A 21,159-nucleotide genomic window follows, 5' to 3' on the forward strand; every position below is an offset into this window, starting at 1 on the left:
GATGAGTCGAAATGAATGGTTCTGTTTTCTTGGTCGGTGAGAGCCTCAGAAACTTATGACGTTCGCACCTCTTTATTCTCTTTGAAATTATTATCGTCTAACGGTGAAATATCATTGGCCGTGTTTCTTAAGCTCAAGCCCAATGATTATTCATCTGTCATTGGCTATATTCGTTAACAACGTTTTCATATGAAAAAAAAAATACAAACGGGAGAAATCAGAACACAGAGGTGGACGTGAAAATTTTTTTTTTTTTTTTTAGCTGATTTGATCAGGTTTTTTTTGCACACCCTGACGTTCCAAGACCGGCGGCGAGTACCCAGAAATAGGATTAACCAAGGATGAGTTTGCGATTAAGTGAGGAGTATTATTTGCCGCCCTCTGTTTATGAAACCGGCCCTGAGTTTCATTTCTTACAAAGCACACTCTAAAGAACGAAGTTTGCGAGTGCGCTTTTGTGCAGAACTCGGAGACTATACTTGGTTTCAGCTTAGGACCGAGCGTGGCCGTTCTTATGAGCCGACGGTCCAATCAAAGAGCGTAAAAAGTGCAACGTCATGGCGTGGCGTTCTCCGCTCTTGATAGGACAAGACGGCGGAGGAGCATGCACTGGAAGATGGCGAACACCGCTTTTCTATGGAGTGCGGAGAGCACGCCATGACAGTGCGCCTTTTTCGCCGTTAGATTGGCCCTTCGGCTCGTAACATCGGCCACGCTGAGTCCTAAGGTGAAAAAAAAAGTATACTAATCGAGGCAAAAAATACAAAAGTCCAAGCGAATGACGAAGCTGAAAATGCGATTCCACCAAAAGAGTGACATGTGCGCAGCGACAGTGCGCACGACGTTTCAATTGTCCCTATAAGTATTCAATTCCCACATCGCACATTTCAGGTCTAATCGTGTTCTAAGCTTCGTCATTGGCTGTAATCCTTCTCTCTGATTGCGTGTCTCTGTGTTCTGCGGGAAAGTGAACTCAGATACACCCCCGACCTGCCTACCCCCCTCCACTTATTTTTTTTTAGATTGCACGCGTGTACAGGGAATTATGAGCGGTCTATAGACCTTTCCAGCGGCAGTCTCGAACGAAGCGATTTACAGCGCGTGTCCCTGGTTTTGAGAGTGTACGTCGGTGTTGCCCGACTGCGCTGAGCTGTGGAGTTCCACGTCAGTAGGCTGTGGCAGCCTGCGTTGGCGCAATTCCGGACGCTGGTGGCGGCTGAATTGCCGCGTTTTCTTTTTTATCTTGTGTTCTGTGGCGAGCATAACTTATTGATGTCTTTAAGAAAGCAGTGCTCTATTTTTGGGAACAAAAACAAAGAAATGAAAGCTGTTTTGGTGAGTCCGTGCGCGACAGAACAAATGCAACTGGAATGTTTGTTTCATTTTATGTTCATTGTTTTACGCACCATAAATCTATAAACGTCAAAATATTTGACCACACAGGATATCCGTACTGCATGGATATTCCCCGCCCACAACATAAAATTCAATGAGTCTCATCAATCGAACAAAAAATATATTGTACGTACCCCTCGGTGCTGCGTTATCCGAACAGGATTTGAGAAAGGTCTCAAATAACACAGCATGTCAAATATACAGTGTCGACGATAGTCACTTCACGACGATCGGACGGAATCCGGTGTGTTTTAGGAAACATGTAGAAGAGAGCTCCTTTTTTGCACAGCTTAATAGCAAATGAACGAACGTGCTTATTATGTCGCCACACCCCGTACGACCCTATCAGCTAGTTTTTGCGAAGACCCGGAACACAGCCTGGAAGGCTTTTTGGAGATTATCTCGACGGAAATAATCCTCCAAGCACGTCGAACTGCCTGCGTCGCGGGCTGCTTGGCGTTTGCTCTCTTCGCTCGTTTCCTGCGAAGGCCGAGCGGGCTACGAGCCCTGGTATTCCCTGGTTCTCACAGTGGAAGATAACATACAAAGGGTAAGCATCCTAAACAGGCGAACAAAATAAAAACTTCCAAGAAAAGCCGGCGAACTCCGAATGCAAAATGCAGGTGGGGAGTCACGCTGACTGGGTTTCCACAGCTCAGGCGGGTGCCAGAAATTTCTGGCTGATAGGGGTCGCTCGATTCGCAAAATGGCGGCGGCCAGAGCGCTCTTTTTGGAAAGGTCTATACACCTTTCCAAAAAACGCTCGACCCCAGGGGCAACAAACCGTTTTCGAGCCCAGTCACTGAGTTTGAGGCTAGACTCTCACCGGCGTCCCTCCTAACCCTAACCGAGTGGACTGTGATTTCAATAGGCGCAGCCTGCGTAGGCGCCCTTTCAAACGCTGCTGGCGGCTAAATTCTCGTATTTTCCCGCTATATTTTGTCTTTCATGGTACATGTATGTTCCCGAGGACATTGAGAAAGCACTGTGCCACATTTGAAAAAACAAAAAAAGCAAGAAAACAAAAAGCTTTAAACTATTTTTGTTGGGTACGCGCGCGACAGAACGAATGCGACTAGAATGTAGAGTTCTAGTTTTTTTTTTTTCTTACGATAAGTTTAGACGGCGCCGCGAGATTCACCGCATATGAAACGACAAAGCGCTTTGCTGTCAAAAATAAATTGCAACAGAAGACCGGCCGAAAGGCATGCATTTTTCACGCTCACAAATAACGTGTTTACCGATGGACAGGACACGGACATACAATTGAGGAAGAGTGTTAACATCCGAACAATATATCGTACGTACCACACGATGCAGCGTTATCCAAAAAGAATTTATTTGAGAAAGATCTCAAATAACACAGTCACAGTCGACGACAGTCACATTTTGACGATCGGAAGGAATCCGAGGTGACTTCGTTTTGGGGCACGTTTTGGGGAGAGCTTCCTTTTTTCACGACCGCACCAAGGCAAAGAAACAAACGCGACTGACCCGTTTCTCACCCCACCCCGGACAACTATTTTTGGAGATGACTGAGGATTCTAGGCGGATTATCTCTGGGAGGGGGGAGAACAATGTTCGCAAAATCGCGTCGAGGGTCGTTCGACGTCCTTCACCTCCTTCGTTTCCCGTGAATGTCGAGCACAAAAGCTTGAATGGCAGGCACTTACCAGCCTTATTTCTCACAATGGAAGATAACACAAAAAGGGTACGCAGCACGCATAAAAAGAATTTAGTGGAAACTTTCAAGAGGTGCGAGAAAACGTCGAATGCAAAACCGCAAAAACGTAGGTAGAGAACCGCGCGGAGCGGGTCTTCACAGTCCCAGAGAGTGGCAGAAAATTTCTAGTTGATAGAGGGCGCGAGAGTCGCACCAGCCGCATCAGCATCAGCAACATGGCGGCGGCCTAGGAGCGTTTTTTGGAAAGGTGTATACTAAATGGGTGAATGACAGGAGTAAGGTGTCGCATGCTTCGCTTTTATATACCCTCACTGCATCACATGAGCTTTTGTTTCCGCCTTCGTTCAAATGACACTAAAGCGGAATATACAGAAGATCTCAGGCCGGAAGAATGCATTAAGACTCGAATGGCCGTCAATCACTTTGACGACTTCACTGTAATATTAAACTGTCCGGATTATCATTCTTATGCGCCGAGAAACTAAGGGAGAGAAGGAAACAAAAGCGCGTTGTGACGTCAGAACTCCGCGCTCTGATTGGACGGATTAGTGGGTAGATCAAAAGCTAGCAGGCCTTGTCACCTCTTGACTCGACGAACCCTTTCGAACGCGAGAGCCAAACTCGGGACGCCGGCGTACCGCGTTCTGACGCCTTTGACGGGTGCAGTGGAGTCAAAGGCAGCACAGCTTTAGTTCTACCCACTATTCCTTCCAATCAGAGCGCGTCGTTATGACGTCACCGCAACCCCCTGCAAAAGAAGCAGACGAACTTGCGCAGCTCGTTCGATTTATCCGCGCCTCCTGCACCGGTTCAGAAAAGTGTAGGCTAATGCACTTCCGGTATGTCTGTTTAGATACGACCGGAAGTACACCGCCCTGCACTTTTCTGCGACGGCGCAGGAGGTTTCGGCAAATCGAACGAGCCTACACTCTAAAAAATTCCTGCCCCCCCCAAAAAAAAACTCAAAGAGCCAATTTCTGTGATCTACGAAATCACCTCGGCGAATGATGAGGCGGAACATCCGTTTAGACCTAAAAATAAAGCCCGCGCTGTGGCATTACGCGAGGCAAAGCGTCATGCTTGCATTGCGTAATGCCACATCGCAAACTGTTTTGCAGAGGTCAATCTGTATATCACAGTTTTTTTGTTTTTTTTTCTGTGGGTCATAGTTGACGGCATTAAATGAATAAATGTTATTGTTATGGAGTTGGTTTTCTTTCTGCAGAGGAAAGGGACTAAGCAATTTCGAGACTCGCTTCGATTTTAATCTCGATATTTTTGTATGCGAACGAGGATTTCGATAGTGAATTTGATGTTCTCCTCTCCACGCTGGTATATTAACCTTCTTCTTTTGTTTACTTTTGTTGTTTGACGTTTCTTGTGGTTTTTACTGCGATTTTGTTTCTTTCCGACACGGTGTACCGCTGAAAGGTCGTATACCTATTTTTGGACAATGATTCAAGGTACATAAGGTCTGCAATTGAAAGGACCCCCCTCTGACTTTCCTTTGTGACCGGGGGAGGAGGAGGGGGCAGTTAACTGACTATTAATGTTAAAAATATACGAATATTGTATTTCGGGAAAAGCCAGCGTCTAATCAATAATTCGAAGTCCTATAATGCAGTGCACACAAAAACAGTATACACAACTAAGCAAAACATCAACGGCAGCAACAATCCATACTGTCGTCACTGACAGCCTGTGTTACAAGCTTTGCAGAAAAACAAAATAACGAACGTCGTTACTCGTTACTTGCTAATTAAAGGAACGCGTTAACGACCTATGTTGCTTAAAAATAAAAGGAACGCCTGACATTTACCGATAAAAAGTAACGCACGTTATCTATGAATGCCGTACATCCACCTTGCCTGTCATTGACGGCGAGAACTTTTTCTGATGTTGGGAAAAGGGTGTTAGGGTTTTTCTAAACCGGGAGTGTTTGCCTGGTGAAAGGAGGCAAAAATTTGAGAATGCACTTTATGAACCAAATGTGGGATGAGTACAAGCATTCATGTGACATGGCGCCTAAAAACATTTAAAAAAAAAAATAAAGTGTAATTTTTTTTTTTTGTCTTGGAGAAATTACTTGTTACTCGGAATAAGTAACGTAACTACGTTATCTGTTAACCGTTTTAAAAATCGTAACGAGTACTTTGCGACGTCATGGAAAAAAAGCTAACGCGTTACAGGTAACGCCGGTAGTTCCAACGCGTTTCTGGCAACACCGCTGACAGCTTAAAACGTCACCTAGCCTACGTACGTTTGGTATCTAGGCTAGGTGGCGCGAGCTACCGCCCGTTATCAAGGGTGCGGTCCATCTATCCATCCATCCAACGCAGGGAGGGGCTTATAATCTCCTCGTTACTTCCTACGGATTAGTTCTGCGGCGTCCTAATCGTCTTGAGGCCGCTATCTGACTGGGACTCCTAATATGACGCTCGGGTCTTGCCAGGCTGACTGTAGCACCTACGAAAGTCCTGGGGTGCTATACAACACTCACTAACCATACTTTAGTAGCGCTCCTCACTTGAACAGGGGTGACAACATCATTAGCCCCCCCCCCCCCCCCCCTCCTTAGGAAAAAGAAAAACAAACAAGCAAACATCTGACAATCTAGAGAGCGAGACGCCCAAAACACTCCCTCCTTAAAACAAACGAGAAAAAAAAAGCCTGCCACACTTTTTTTCCTTGCTCAGCGCGCGTCCCGGTCGAGTCCACAGCTGTGTCCCCGCATCTTCCTTGGAAGGACCCCCCCAAGCCCCCTCACCCCCTCTTGTGAGCCGCTGCCGCGACAGTCTACGAGCACCTACCGCCGCGGTGAAGAAGGGTGCAAGGGACCATCTCGCAGCTTTAAACTTTCTGCTGTTAACCCCCCCCCCCCCCCCCCCCCCACCCACACACACACACAACCTCCCCTTAAAAAAAAAAAAAAAGTAAGGCAAAAATAATTTGGGTTAGGCATTTTGCCTCGGTTCGCCTTCTTCGAAAGACTGAAGGGGACCCGGGAAGCGCGATTGCTGATCTCTATTTGGCGGCGCGTTTCTAAGCAAGCGCCGTGCATTTTGTACGATATACGGAGAGCGTGACTAGCTTCAGAGATACGAGAACGGTCCGAATGTTCCGTCTTCTAAATCCTTACGTTCTACGACCGGCACTACTTGTTATGCATCGAATACGAATTTCCCGTGACGCATTAGATGAAATATGAACGCCCAAGTATTTGCAAGATACAGTACTTGCTGTAAACAAATGTGGTATAAGTACTTTTAAAAACAGTCATCTCTAAGAAAGAAAAAAAAAAGAAAGAAAAAAGACAGTCGAGTTGTTGAGAGAACGTTTTCACGTCCACGGACACGTCCACTCAGACAACCGACTACAGGACCTCAGCACTTCCGCAGTGTGGAGGTTTGTGTGGTTCGTTCGCCGCGGCTGCAACGCGGTCTTCTTTTTTTTTCGCCTGCTCGAGTTTGCTCGTGCGGCGGCGCTGACGTCGACAGTGTGCGGGGGTGAGGGCGAGGAAGACACCGGCGATAGCGGGGACGACTCCGAGTCGGTGGTCGGCCTCCCCCCGTGCCCAGCGAGTGAGTCCGGCCTGGGGGCTGAGCCTTCGGTGACGACGACGTCAACCCTCCCCCGGAGCGGCAGCAATCAGAGTGCGTTTTTTGTTCGTGCCGAGTGAGCGACCCGCACTCACGCAGACCTGACATGGTCGATCTGGAGGAATCGGCGCCGCCGGTGAGGGAAACAAGCATTTCTGCCACTCTCTTTCTCGTTTTGTTTTTTCTTTGCCATTATTTTTTTTATTTTGTTTTTCTTTCGGAAATTGGGACCTCGGGGTTATAAAGCTTGCACTTTTTTCCCCCAGTTTTTTTTTTCTTTGCGAAAACGGGAGGGGGGGGGGGGGGGGGGGGGGGGGGAGGCGGGGGTGGGTCGGTATGCCACCTGTTTCACGCAACATGGTTCTTGAGAATTCCAACCCTGGGCGCCCTGGGAAAGTCTGTTCCCTTTGGACTGTCAACAAATTAATTTCGAATTTAAGGCGTATTTGGCGCATGATTTTTTTTTTCTTTTTGCTTTGCGGGTATGATATAGACGGCATGAATACGCGATGACGAAAAAATTATTTTGTCTTCAACCAATTTTTTTTGGCAGTTTTGGCAGATATTGAACACTACCTCGATTTTAGAAGTAGTTGTACTGATCTGGCGTTCAGCAGATGCGTGAAGATCTCGGTTGGAGAACTTTAGGACTGTTCTGAAAAACGTGAAGAACTCCACTTTAGAAATCGTAGACAGCGTCAGAGAACCTGCATCTTCCAAGTGTAGTTAGTAGGTAATTTTTTAACTGTTTTCAAAACGGTTTTCAGCCCCTTCACTGAGAATACGCCAGAACTTTTTTTTTCTTCTCATAATAGACGTTCTTGTAAATCGTGAAATGGTGACTTATGGACGCAAAGGGTGAATTGAGTTTTAAAAGCCCAGACAAACAAAAAAGATCTATCGACCGAAAACCGCAAAAATAAAAATATTCTCAAAAAGTATTCGTCAGCGAGGAGTGGTCGCCGACACGAGGCTATCGCTGTGTAGGTATTTTATCTCGTCTAAGACTCGGAGAACTCGCCCCCTGGGCAGTTCTCGCCACGTACGCAGATCCACGCGCGTGCCCTGCTGAGTCCAGCTCGGAGTTGATCACGCGCGTTTTACAGAACGACGCGCAAAGACTTTCTTTAAACCACTCAAATGAACTTCGAAAGACTTTGCATCGCGCTTTCGAAACCTGCTTTCCGGGCCATATAATCTCATTTGGCAGTGGTACCTGCTTTTCCCCCATAAACAGCGGTCATACTTCTATATTATAATACGTTATGCAAGATATAGTCTGCAAATACTGTTTGATGTTTTTGTTTTTTTAACTTTGTCTTTACGTTTGCAGTGAATGCCATCTCTCTTGAACGACGTATCTCTATTCGAACCGCTAGTCCGTCTGCTTCTTTTCCAGGGGTTGTAGTTACGTCAGAAAGATGCCGAGCTCTGATTGGCTGTTATCGAAGTATAGTGGGTAGACGTCGAAGCAAGCTGGACTGAGGTCTACCCACTATCCTTCGATAACAGCCAATCAGAGATCGGCGTCTTTCTGACGTCACCACGACCCCCGCAAAAGAAGCAGACGAACTTGCGGTCCGTATAGCCTAACAGCGGCCATATGGGCAAACGAGAAGGTCACACACGTATGGTGAGGCATTTAACTTTGGATTTGGCTCCCCTGGTGTGCCTCGTGTAGGCGTCATTTACTCCCTGGCGTTGTTTACTGGAAAACATTATTCTACGCAGAAAAATGGTGTTTCTGAAGGTTTCGGACAGAAATGTTTGACGAAAACTCGAGCGACTGTTACAGAAGCACGTATATTCATACTTTCATGCGCGGAATTTCGTACGTCGGCGCTAGAGCTTCTTCAGCTGTGGTCACGCTGTTCACACATCGTACAAGAGGCACGGAGTTTCTCTGCGGGCATGTGGCAGACTTATCCCCGGACAGGCCTCAGGCGTACTTGCCGTGTGTGTGCCTTAAACTTGACCGCAAACGGTATTTGCGTGAACATTGTCTGCAAGACTGTCTTTTGGATGATGCATGAGCAGTGTGTTCGCGGCTTCAGTGTTGTGGGTGATGAACGTGCGACACACTTGTGCATGCCCTCGGACACTCATGACACCAACAGTCAGAGCCACCAGATCGGTACCTCGATGATACGATTATGGACGGTGTTCGTGGATGATGTCCGAGGGGGGTTAAGGAGAAAGTACGCTTTCTGAGTTCAACACTTTCGCTCGCCCTCACGCACAGACCCGATGGAAGCACAATGCGTGGAGTGTGTGCGTGTCAAGCTGTTTCGATCTGTTCGGAACCGTTCCGTCTGTTTTGCACGCTCGGCATTTTGGATTGGTGCCACTATGAGTAGCGTAATTGATTCTACTCAATGCCACGGGGTCAAGTAAACACGCGACCACGTGACGCGACGTCTGGTCACGCGAAGTCAAGATGCACTTAGTGGTTCACCGTGACCCCAGTGTGTCACGTCTTCGTGCTTCCTGAAGTCAGGTAACATGACAAAGCGTCATGTGACCTCACGGTGGATTGTGATGTCACGCAACACAGGCGTACCTGGAGGTTTTGCCGCAAAATGTAAATTACCTGCTTTTACCGTGTCATGAACTTTCTATGAACTTGGTGGACGTTCAGACAGAACCTACCTCCTTCAAAGTTTGATACTGAATTTAGCGGGGATATATGGCACTAAATTTAGATGCCGTGACTTTGTCATCACGTTTTCTTTAAAAAGTTGTCTTACGTTTTAGATTTAGAAACGATCCCTAAAACGCATTTTGCATTAATTAGTCGTGAAGTAAACTCTACCTTTGAATGAATGGCTTGCACGAGGTGTAGCCGTGTTCAAAATGATGCTCGATATCGAGGCTACGTACTTTCAGACAGCTTTCATGACTGCTTTCAAGTAGGCAAGTCAGGAGAGAGAGCGCCGCGGGGACAAAAATTACCGCAAACACATATCACAGCCTTTATAGATCGGAACCATCGCAACCAGAAGCCCACAAGGATTCAACTGTCGTACATAATTTTGTTTTGTTGCGCTCGTCGTTTGGAGGATTTTGCAGGTCCTAATTTGAGACCACCAAATTTAGATCGGTTTGAAAAGCCTGATTGATACCCAAGCCACACGGGCAACTCGAATTCCATTTACAACGAATGACATTTATGTGATCGGCGAATCAGCTCGCAATCTGTCGCGCGTGGAATGCGTCACGCCCGGAGTGCCGCGCGCTGATTGGCCGTCCGCTCAAATGTCATTCGTTATAAATGGCATTCGAGTTGCCCGTGTGGCACGGGTATTAGTAAATCTACAAGGCGTATTTTTTGGTTTCGACAAAAATTAATTGAGACGTCCTGCGATATAAAAAAAAAGTTGTTTGAAACTGAACGCTACTTTTTGGTGTCAAGTACTCAAGTAAATCTACAGACGTTTGCAAGTACGGCCTTAGGGCGCCGCCATCTTGCTGCTGGCGTGGGTAAATCGTCTGATAGTCAAGCATTGCTGAGGAGTGCCCACTGTTTCTAGAATGGCGCTCAAACAAACCGTTTTCCATCCACGGTGGTCAGACTATAGCTCTCGAAATCCGGCTGCTGGCAAACATCTATTCAAAATTGTTCCTTTTTTTTTCACAAGCGCGCGTTTTTGATTGCAGCGATGAATTGAGTGAAAAAGAAAAGTTAAACGAAACTTCATATTTGAAGTTATTTATTTGAATACAAATAAAATATAGATAGATATCCCTTTTTTTTATTTTCACGAGACTATTAAAGCTTTAGCACTTTGCAAAAGGTGCACCGTGGTTTAGCTCGTTACATTACACTCTAATTTGTTTTACAGAGTTACTTGAGTTCTCGTATTTCTAGCAATTTTGTTTTGGAACCTAAATTAATTAAGAATATCTTAAAGTATCATATAAAGTTTCTGATTGTGATCCAAGAGCTAGGCCATTATAAAAAAGGCATATATCTGCTAAAATCTTTATTCTTTACCATTATTCGGAGCTCTTGGACCGAGAAAATCGAATGAAATGATTATGTTTCAATAATTTAGCGCAGAGCGGGACTTCGTACTAAATCGAGAGGGTGGCGGGCACAAACGAAATATTGAAAGCGGCGAAACGCATTTCGTATGCAAACATATTATGGCACGTTGTTTTACTGAGTTGCCATAGACACCTTTAGAAATGCAGAACGTGACGTATTCAAGCATCTCATGATTTAGCTTCGCAGTCAATCGCATTGCGCCATCAGCCGACAAGAACAGCAAATAACGAAGCAGGAAACGTGAACATGATATAGTCCTGTCGCCGACTGTATACACACACACACACACAGATTTGCACACCTCCGTCTTCTTGAGCGTTTCGTTTGTTTTTTTAATGCAAAGCGTGACATTACAATGTGTCACAGATGGCCACAAACGCTTGTGTATACATACATGCTTCGGGTAATTCTTTTTTTTTTTTTCTTTTGAAGGAGCGCTAGAGATGCGCAGGTTATAGCGGCTGCTTGTAATGTAACGCGGAGCTTTCACTCTGCCGAAGTTTGGTTGTAATGAGCAGCGAGTAAGGAGTATTCAATTACTAGTCGTCTATAGCTTCAATCTCATTGTTTGATTCTCGTTTCAATTATTGGGCAAACAACATTTATCCTTTGTAGTTTCGTACCGCAGTTAAAGTGAGAGTGAAGATCACTATTCGGGTGTCATAATAATGACCGCTAAAATATTTTAATGACTCTAGCTATTCTTCATCGGGAAAGGGGCGATATTACGGGAGCGTGTTTTTATTAAGAGCCACATCTCAAAGTAAATTCATATTTTATTGCCCGCTCCGGTTTTTTAGCACCATATTCCGGCATACATTATTCTCCTGCAACGGAAAAAAATACAGGCGCGATGACTACAATAAAACCACGTAAATCTACAAAAGTGGAAAAAAAAAGATTAGCAGCGATTTTTATTTTTAGAGTTCTGTAATAAATAGAATGCAGAATATAAGCAGTGATTGTTTACATTTTTCTAGACGACAAACAGCTGCTTCCGGGAAAGAAGTATATTGTATTATTTTCAACGAAAGCAAATTATAAATATGTTTTTGGTGCTGTATTGTAATGTATAAGGAGTAATGGTTTACATTTGTCTAGAAGACACACAGCTTCCTTGAGGAGAGAAAAAAAACGCATTGTTTATAATTTCCCCACTAAATTAAACTAAAAACAATCAACTCACGTGACGTAAGGTCACGTGATATCACTTTTCAAGCTAAATATAGCGGAGAAACTGAATTGGTGTACGCGTCAGTCGATGTCAATTTACTCCGTAAATCCAGCGGGAACACTAAATGGGTGCGTAGGTCACGCAATTCCAAGTCACGTGACGTCAATGCCCTCGGTAATAGTAGAGCGGGGAAACTGTATTGGTTGTATAGGTCACGTGACGCTAGATCACGTGACGCCAATTTCCCTCGCTAAATTTAGCGGGAAAACGCACTCACGCTCGTACGGGCGGACGGACATATGGATCATCTCTGCAAATATCAGCTGATCTTCCAAGATTTTGTGTCTTTTTGTGCAGGAATGTTTGTTGATAAGCAAACCTATTACTAAAATTGGAAAGCAATTTGTAATTTGAGTGGAAGTTACTCGGAAAAGTAAACTACTGATTACCGAAATAAAAATTTAATTGAGAGTTACTAAACTACTCAGAAAAGTACTTAAACTACAGAGCCAGGTACAAGTCTGGATGGAAAGAAGGGTTGAGATCGGGCTGGAATATTAAGGCCCGACCCGAGCCGGCCCGATTAAGTCCTGTCTCGAACCCGACTTGAACCTGACTATGGTTTGTGGACGCCGGCCCGAACCAGACCCCAGTGATAAGTACTCTGGCCTGAGCCCGACTATTATTTTCTACATGAGCCCTACACGAAGCCGGCCCGAACCAACCTTTATTAACAAAGTAGATTTCGTGGCTGGCTGAGTCCTAACATTTTTTTTTTTTTTTTTTTTGAATATGATCTAAGTCCTTCTTGGAGACGGATGTGACAGTAGTTAAATATTCACGAGAAAGAAAAAAAAAGCGAGGAAATAGCTCGGTGGGGATAGTAATTGTATCCTTTCGTAATGAATCTGACGATGAAGAAAAATAAATCGAAGTTGTAAGTTGATGGCAAGGTAATTGTTGCCTGGAAGAGTATTGACGATCAGTCACTCTAAACCCGGTAGCGGATGTATCCGCTATTTATTCACCCGCGTTTCTGCAAAAGTGTGGTGCATATATTTGTGACAAAAAATAGCTGGGTCCGCCTGAAAATGTTTTATCCGTCTCACATTACTGACTTTTTTTTTTTTTTCATACTGGTTGTCTCGAGGAATTAGTCACCACTGTGGACCTTATTCGATGCCACTTTACTTATTTTTACCGCCACTATAATCATCGACTACACCTTAAACATCTGTTGTTTTTTTGTTTTGTTTTTTATGGCTACGCAGTCGACATGTAGCGATGACAGCAGTTCAAGTGTAGCGGACTACGCTGTTGGTGGTAAAAGTGATTCAAGCTTTATTATTTTATAGCTTGAACTTTCCAGTCTCGCTTCTAAACACGGGGATATGATAAAGCTTCAGATTTGTTTGTGTGTAGAACACGTGAGAAGCAAGGAACATATCGTACGGTTTTTCAGATACCATGCTCTCTTTTTGCATCTAACAATATGAGAGAAGGAAGTAATGGTCTCGTTTTTATATACTGTAATTTATTAGGCGGTGGTTGTCAGTGGGCACTTCGGATCGTCTAATGTCATCTCAGACACAATCTGTTGATATAGAATGTTGGACACTGAATAAGCGCGAATAAGCGCGGGTATGACAACGCCATTTTTTTTTTCGTAATGGATTTAGAAATTTGTGCGTATCAAATTTGAACGCTTAGGTTAGTGCCTCGAAATAAATATTTCCCACAAATCTATTCGTCTTAAAGACAAACCTTAGTATATATAAAAATAAAAAAAAAAAACAACGGCGATCGCGTTTTTGCGCAAAGGGTCGCGCTCTGTACCTAACCATCTTTCTACAGACACTAGACAAGGTAGAACATAGCAGTCTTAAGTGTTTTCACAACTGTTGATACCCTTCTGTTTTTGCATTCAAAGGGTACTAAAATGTAAGGCATTGAACTAAGTCAGTCAATTCAGAACGTCACGAAGAAATGCTCGAAGAAGGTTAAACAAGAATCAGACGTATTTATTTTATCGTAAAATATTGGCACCATGAACTCCGGTGAGCTCCCAGAAATTTATTAAGTATATAAACAAACATGGTAACTTGTTTCAAAAGCGGTATAAAAACTTCAATCCAATTTTTTTTTCTACCTTTTGAGACTTTCAACGATTTTAAGGGTGCCTTCAGTGGTGCCCTTCTACAACTTTCTCAAAAGTAGGCGTCACCCGCTATTACTGGGCGCGTTAAGTCGGCACTCCTTTACTCCTACTCCGACGCTCCGAGTTTCATACTCCCAGCGCAGCAACTAAACGACGCATAGCGTACAGGAGCGCGACACACCGCGGCTTCGTCGCTGCGTTCCAAACGTACCCGAATGGAGAAGAGTTACCTTGGCGGATTATGTCACGTGACAACAAAAATAGAGAAACGCCGGACGTGGGTGGGTTTTCGAAACCACCTTTGCCCTAGAGTTAGATCGAGTGAGTTTTGGAACACGGCCAGAAACTATCGACGGGGCACACGAGGTCCTTCCGACCGTGAATACGGGTGGCAGAAGCCGAAAATATTTAGAAGATGAATAATTAGGTCCGTATGGAGCGGCAGAGTCTAAAGCAAAAGAGACGGCGACGTTATGAAGTTTCTACGAACGTTTTAATATTCCTGAAATGTTTGAAGACTCGCTTCGTGGACGTATGTGGAAGGTTACCTTGGCCGATCTATTTCTTGACCATGCATGCTGTTCCGATTTAAATTAAAGACAACATTCTTGAACCCGCTCGTCGACGCAGGAAACCCTCCAATTTGTCAGAGATTCCCTGGTTCCGTCGGTTCCGTCTCGCAGCGAGGCGGAAGCCACGGCAATACCGGCACACCGTTGTTCGATAGCACGTCAATTCGTTTTTAGGCGGTATGCATGAACAAACCTTTCCCGCAACGTAACTGGTGTTTCGGCTTTCCAATCTAAGCATCTTCATTCGTTGCGGCTGGGCTAAGCATTCTAAGCAGGTCAGCGGTCTGGCTGTATATTCATCAAAACTTTTCAGTCGCCGAGCTATCGGCACGCTCGTTCGATAGTTCGATTCGTTTTCAGACAAGACGCACGAACAACCCTTTTCCTCGACGCTCACTGATGTTTCGGCTTTCAAATCGAAGTATCTTTATTCGCTGGGCTAAGCATTATAAAAGGGACAGAGCGGTCCGAATGTCTCCCCAGCTCGTCAACTTTTCTGCTCCTCTCGTCGCCGATGAACATCGCGGCTCCAGAGGCATCGATATAGTCGGCGGCCGCAAACTCGGCAGTACCGAAATGTCGCCGTCCACTACACCTCACATGAACTAGGGGAGCAAAAGAACGACATTTATGCTGTCGCAATCACAACTCATAAGTGCTTTGGTGTCCTCGGAATTTTTTTTTTTTTTTTATATATATAAATAGTTAGCCGCGTTACTTACCAGAGTGATGAGCTCAAAACGTCTGTTCTGAGCTCTCGGTGCATGTTGATTTTGACAAATGAACTGGATTCATGGCATCGATCTTGTCGAAACACCACGGGAATTCCCATATTTGTCTCTCCATTTCAGTCATTCTCTTTTTGAATCGAAGTTTGAGCTCGAGGGCAAGCTAGGTAGACAAAAGTAGAAAAAATAATTACGTAACGAGCTTAAATATTGGGATATTACACCAAGTAATATTTGGGAAAGCTCGTTTATTAGAGTTTAATATATTTAACTAGTATATCTATATACCCAATATTTTGAGAGTTCAATCAACGCTTGCGTTTGTGGACGTTTCACTAGTATCTTATTTCGCAAAAGAAAAGGAGGGGAGACTGATTTTTGGTGCACTCTTATTCACATAAATATCTCGCAGTAACTGAAACATTAGAAACGGCGTTAAAAGCCTTCCACAAAAAAATTAACCAGAGACTTCGGCAGGAGGAGTAAAAATAGTTACAGTGGCAGATCGTATCGTCGACATGCAACATTACATGAACAGTTCGTTTTCTCGAGAGACTTCCCTGCGTTCGTTTTACCGACGCACCTTGAGTCGCTTGATCAAACACAACCCTGCTTCGTTTGCAACACACGTTTTGCGTCCCGCCTTATTTACGAGGGGAGAGAGTGAAAAGGAGGAAGGGCACCTAGCCTTCGGCTGATTCAAGATTTTGTTTAAAAATAAGTTGTCAGCAAAACGTCGCATCAGCATGAGGCCGCGAAACAAGTTTCCACCAAACAACACAAAACGAAGAAAGGTGTCCTCGACACGCGTTTCGGCAAAGCGACGTGGACCCGATGCAATGCTATTGGGCAGGAAATCGAAATATAGGGGCGCTTTATCGAGCTTGTTGTCCTCACAGCCCGGTGTTTCCTGACACAGCGTCACAAAAGAAATTAAACTTTGCCTAGCACGGGTTGAGCACGAGCGCTTCGCTCTAATCCGTGCTTTGGTCACACCCGAAACGGCCTTCGAATCGTCATATTGGATTACTCTGATCAAAAAAAAAAAAAAACGAATTCGGTTTGTTGTGACTGTTTAATCTGAACAGTCATCAATAGGCGGGTGCCGCCGCGTTTCCCGTTTAGATTTGTTTTAGCTTTTTGATTCACTTGAACAGAGCCCCCGACACGACGCTATATGCTCGATCGCCGTTCGTTTCTTGTAATGTGGTTTTCGTCTGACAAAGAGCTCGTCTTGGGCCACTTCTCACCCGTTTTCTAGCAACGTGGTGTCATACATAGTATAGGGTGTCTAAAGTTACCAGGGTCGATCTAAAATGGACCGTAAAAATTGGCGCCTGCATGTATCAATCTAAACTTTTCGACTAATGTGTATTTCACAGGTCGGCTTTATCCTGTTAAATTACAAAGCGTAGCTATTTTTCTGTAAACAAACAAGGCCAAAAAAAGGCTCGCCGGGGTCAACCACGAACGGCGGCGCAGATGACCGGGTCGAGTGGCGGAGCACGCTTGGCGCACGTATTAATAGATGGCGTCAGGAGCAGCGTCGGAAGATGTAGCCGATCAGCGAAAGAAAGCAGACGACACGCAGACGAATTCCGTCGGCAGCAAAAATTCCGTCGGCAGCAGGCCTTATGCGACCTCATTTTTTATATTTTTTTTTTATTTTACTTAGGTTTATTTTTATTCTCGCATTTAGTTTTAAACTAAAGTTACATAACATAAACGGTTGCGTTCATTTTTATAGACCACGGTCGTCGCGAGCAGTCTCGAAAGGAGGTAGCGCCATCTATCAATACGTGCGTGAAACGGACCCCGCCACTCGACTCGGTCGTCTGTGTCGCCGACCGCTGTTGGCCCTGGCAAGTTTTTGGGCCCTATTTTTTACAGAAAGGGAGCTGCGCTTTGTAATTTTGCAGGATAAAGCCGACCTGTCAATTACACCTTTGACAAAAAGTTTAGATTGCTACGTGCAGGCGCCGATTTTTACGGCCCATTTTAGATCGAGCATTGTTATTTCAAACACCCTATAAATACGGGTGTACAAATTAAAAAAAAAAAAGGGGGGGGGGGGTGCTTAACGGCCGGAGCGCGCTCAGGTGCGCGATGATATTCGCGAATCCAACTGTCTATAGGTGGCGCCACTCGTTTTTCAAAATGAGGGTTAGAGTGAGGGCCGGAGATGCGTGCTCGTATACCAGTTGCTGAACCATGTCTAGTATACTGGTTTCACTCAGCGACACAAATTATCCCCGCTTGTACGAGGAAGCTAGGGTGATATTCGCGCAGGTCACCTTTTTATTCTGAAATTAAAAACGGTGTTTAGCGTAATATTTACGCCGGGAGGCACGTTTTAATTCAGGAACGAAACCGACACTAACTTCTATTTTGAATTTAATATCTCAGTATAGGAATTCATTTCAGTTTCTCTCTTACCTCAAGATGTGCCTCACAGCGAAATTATTATGCGACAGAACTTGTTAGTGGTAACTTTATTTTGTGAGATGCATATCCGATCGAGGAAATTAAAAAAAAATATTTTGTAGAGTTCACTGTCCATTTAAAGGCAGGGTAAGGCCTTCCCTTCAGCCAAGAGGTAATAGAATATTGTATTTGTCGAACAAATCAGCGCTGGTATTTATGTGTTCTTGGAACCTTTTTATTTTTACTCGGATAAAGGTCATGTGAAATAACGACCTGTGGGCCCCTTAATGGGTTTTAAGTATTTAGATGATTAATTGCTTAATCATTATTCCCAGCACAAGTATAATGGAATCAATCCAAATTTTACAAAATATCGCTATGGGTGATTAGTTTAGAATATGCTCACAAAACGTGTAAATTAAGAGAGGTTGTTCTCGCTACGAAAACCCCAAAACAAAATTCGAGTCAGACAACAGACGTATGTGTGTGTTTTTTAAAGCAACGCGTGACACATGAGACTTAATATTACATGAGGTATTTATATCTATCTCGAAAATGATGCCAGAGTTTTTCTTGTGCTAAAAAGAAATTAAAATGAGACCTTTCTTTAAAGCTATAGTATGGTTAAATGGCTTGTTTTTGTGAGTGTGGGGTTTTTCGGGGCCTACAATACCGCAATTTATAGTCACTAATAATAATTTGAAGATAATTTAATAAATAGTATTTCAAACTCTATTATATTTTTTTTGTTTATGATCCAATTGCAAACTCGCGAACAGCAATGGCAATCCGAAGTTGCAAGTTATCATCACTGGTGCCAATTGCCAGCATTCTTAATTAATACGTTATAAAACGAAAATAGTCTAAACATCCTAGCTAATCTAAAAAATAGACGTAAAATGACATTAATTGAGGGTAAAGCACATGGCTACATCAAAGTCGCGATTTTTGGCATTCAGAAACACTTCCTCCAAAACTCGCCGTCAAAATCCTTCCAGACCACATGCTCCAAAATAAAAAAGCAATCAAAAACAAAACATATTTGATGTTGTTTTAATTATAAAACTACACAAAGCCTTTTTTTTTTTTTACTTTTACGCGTTGCCTTTTTGCAACCTCAGCCTTTCCAGTTCGAAGGAGCGCCCACCAGCTTTCACGTCTGCTCACTGCAGTACGTTTCGTTGGCGTTGGGTGACCGGTGAAACAGTAACATGTTTTAGTATTGCGTATACCAGCGAACGCAAGCACTTTGTGTTTGCGTTAGCGTTGCGTGTTCCACATTTCGCGTGCGCGGAGCCCGAAATCACTTTCTTGGATTGGCGCATGGCAACGACGCGCATATGCAGCGTGAAGCACGCAACTCTAACACAAACGCACGGCGCTTGCGTTTGCTTCTATGCGCAGTATTAAAACTCTCTAGTAAGGTAAGTCACATGCCGGCTGCAGCACTCCATCGGGTCAGTGAAAAGTGGTGTTTGCATTCAGAAATGACTCTTCGTGAGCCATGATCGCTACCAGTACCGCCGTGCCCGCTACGCAGAAGAACCGGGGGACCTGCACTAGAGCGCTTCCTCTTTCCGCCGTGGGAGGGCGAGCGACGAACTGGAGGAACGAATAAGGACGGCCCTGGTCGAGATAGGACGCTAAACACACCAGTCAGAAAGGCGCTCTGTGACGCCACACTGCAAGTGAAAAGGCGTTTGGTGAAACCACCTTCTAGATTAAACGCCCTTCCCCATCACCCACCCAAAAAAAAAAAAAAAAACTTTTTTAAATTATTGTAAAACAATCCCAGGACCCACTCTTAACAGGCGCGCTCTTCCGCTGGCGCAGGTAAAGCGCAGCCGCCTGGACAGCGACCCGGACCTGGCAGTCGCGTCTCAGCATGCCGCCGGCCTCCAGGAGTCCAGGTGAGCTGCACCTTACTCCATCGCAACCCAAATAACACAGTCACAGACAGCCTGAGAACGGCAGGGACGAGGGTCACGTGTACCGCCTCCAGTCAATACCACCTAAAAGAGAAGGCCGTCGTCAAAATGAATACCACGACCCCGTCCGAGCTGTAAAGACAGTGAAGCTCGACTAAAGCCGCCGCAAGGTGGCAGACCCTTCCGTCTCTGCGTCTCCGAGTGACAACGTCGCGCTGCGTAGCCGGCACTGCGTGAATCCTTTATTGATGGCGTTTGGAGGGAAAAAGCGTAAAGAACGCCGAGCTTCCGTGGGCCTATCGAAAACAAAATAGTGGGTAGACCTCGAGGCCTCTAGCATTGATGTCTAGCCACTCTCCTTTCAGTCAAAGCCTATCAGAGATCGGCGTCGTTCTGACGCCAACGCAGTTCCTGCACATTAAGCGGACGACTTTCGGCGTCCTCGTGAGCATGGAGCGTGCACGAGCAACCAAAGCACGACGGAAGTCAGCGAGTCCGTGCTGGAGGTCGCGCGTCCTAAAGACACGCCCTCCCATTCTCATTCCCGCAGTGTCCGTGCTATGATAGCCGGCTCGACCGTCTTACGTTAAGGTGTGGCGAAGAAGGCCGCCGGCGTACCGCACCAGTCGTGAATCGCGACGCTGCTGCGTCATAGCTTTCCTCCAATAGTGGGCTTACAATTTTCAGTCGGTAAAACAAGTCGATCGTTATTAAGAGCGCGAGGACGGAGACCGCCATATTACACGTTGCACAGCACCCGGCGCACATTCGTATCGCTAAATTAGTTGAATGACTGGTGAAAAAGTCAGTAAGGAACGGGAACTAGAGCCTAAAGTAGAGCTACCGCATCGTCAATCGGGGTATCTGGGTGACAAGCCACTAAGGTGCTATGTCACCTTCGACGAGACTTGCATACTGAAACCGAAAATAAAACTAGTCATCAAACTTTGGGTTATTTGTGAACAATTGTAGCGTGTCGAATATTAGAGAAATACTGAGGACCGTGTTTCGAATCGATTGTGAATTTCTAATATTCGAATCGTATAAGAAATTTCGAATATTTGAATAGCTCCAGGTAAAAGGAAAGTGATTTTACATACGTAATAAAATTAAGCACTTTTAGTCTACAGGAATGTGTCCGCTATTTGTACACCTCGTGCTTCTGCTTACCTTTTAAGTTCGCTCACGTGATTTTCTTTCTCCTTCTGTCCCAAGCGACGAAAGCGCTTACTATTTAATCAGCCAGCTCGCTCCCAAGGTTCTGGAGGTGGGTCAGTCATTGGCGAAGCTCTTTAATCCAATATTTTTTTTAGAACTTGCGATCATGTTCTTACGCGCGGTGGGTATATATTTAATAGACTTCTAAACAATATTCAGATAGAGAAAAACAAATGGGGAGAGTTAGTAAAGTCCGTATTTTCTCAGAACGAAGCAAGCGGGTATAGAAAG

The 21,159-nt window shown here is 44.8% G+C and overlaps 1 protein-coding gene across 1 annotated transcript in view; it reads left to right on the forward strand.

The window, feature by feature from the left end:
• The first annotated feature begins 6,640 nt into the window (after positions 1 to 6,640).
• The window catches only part of LOC8043810 (eyes absent homolog 1), a 169,318-nt gene continuing 154,799 nt past the window's right edge, over positions 6,641 to 21,159 (forward strand). Inside the window, exons 1-2 of the mRNA XM_042286624.1 lie at positions 6,641 to 6,814; positions 19,616 to 19,692. Coding sequence (XP_042142558.1) covers positions 6,785 to 6,814; positions 19,616 to 19,692 — 107 coding nt within the window. The 5' untranslated portion in view covers positions 6,641 to 6,784. The remainder of the gene's footprint in view (positions 6,815 to 19,615; positions 19,693 to 21,159) is intronic.

Source organism: Ixodes scapularis, unplaced genomic scaffold, assembly GCF_016920785.2.
Source record: "Ixodes scapularis isolate PalLabHiFi unplaced genomic scaffold, ASM1692078v2 PGA_scaffold8__174_contigs__length_109621045, whole genome shotgun sequence".
NCBI lineage: Eukaryota > Metazoa > Arthropoda > Arachnida > Ixodida > Ixodidae > Ixodes > Ixodes scapularis.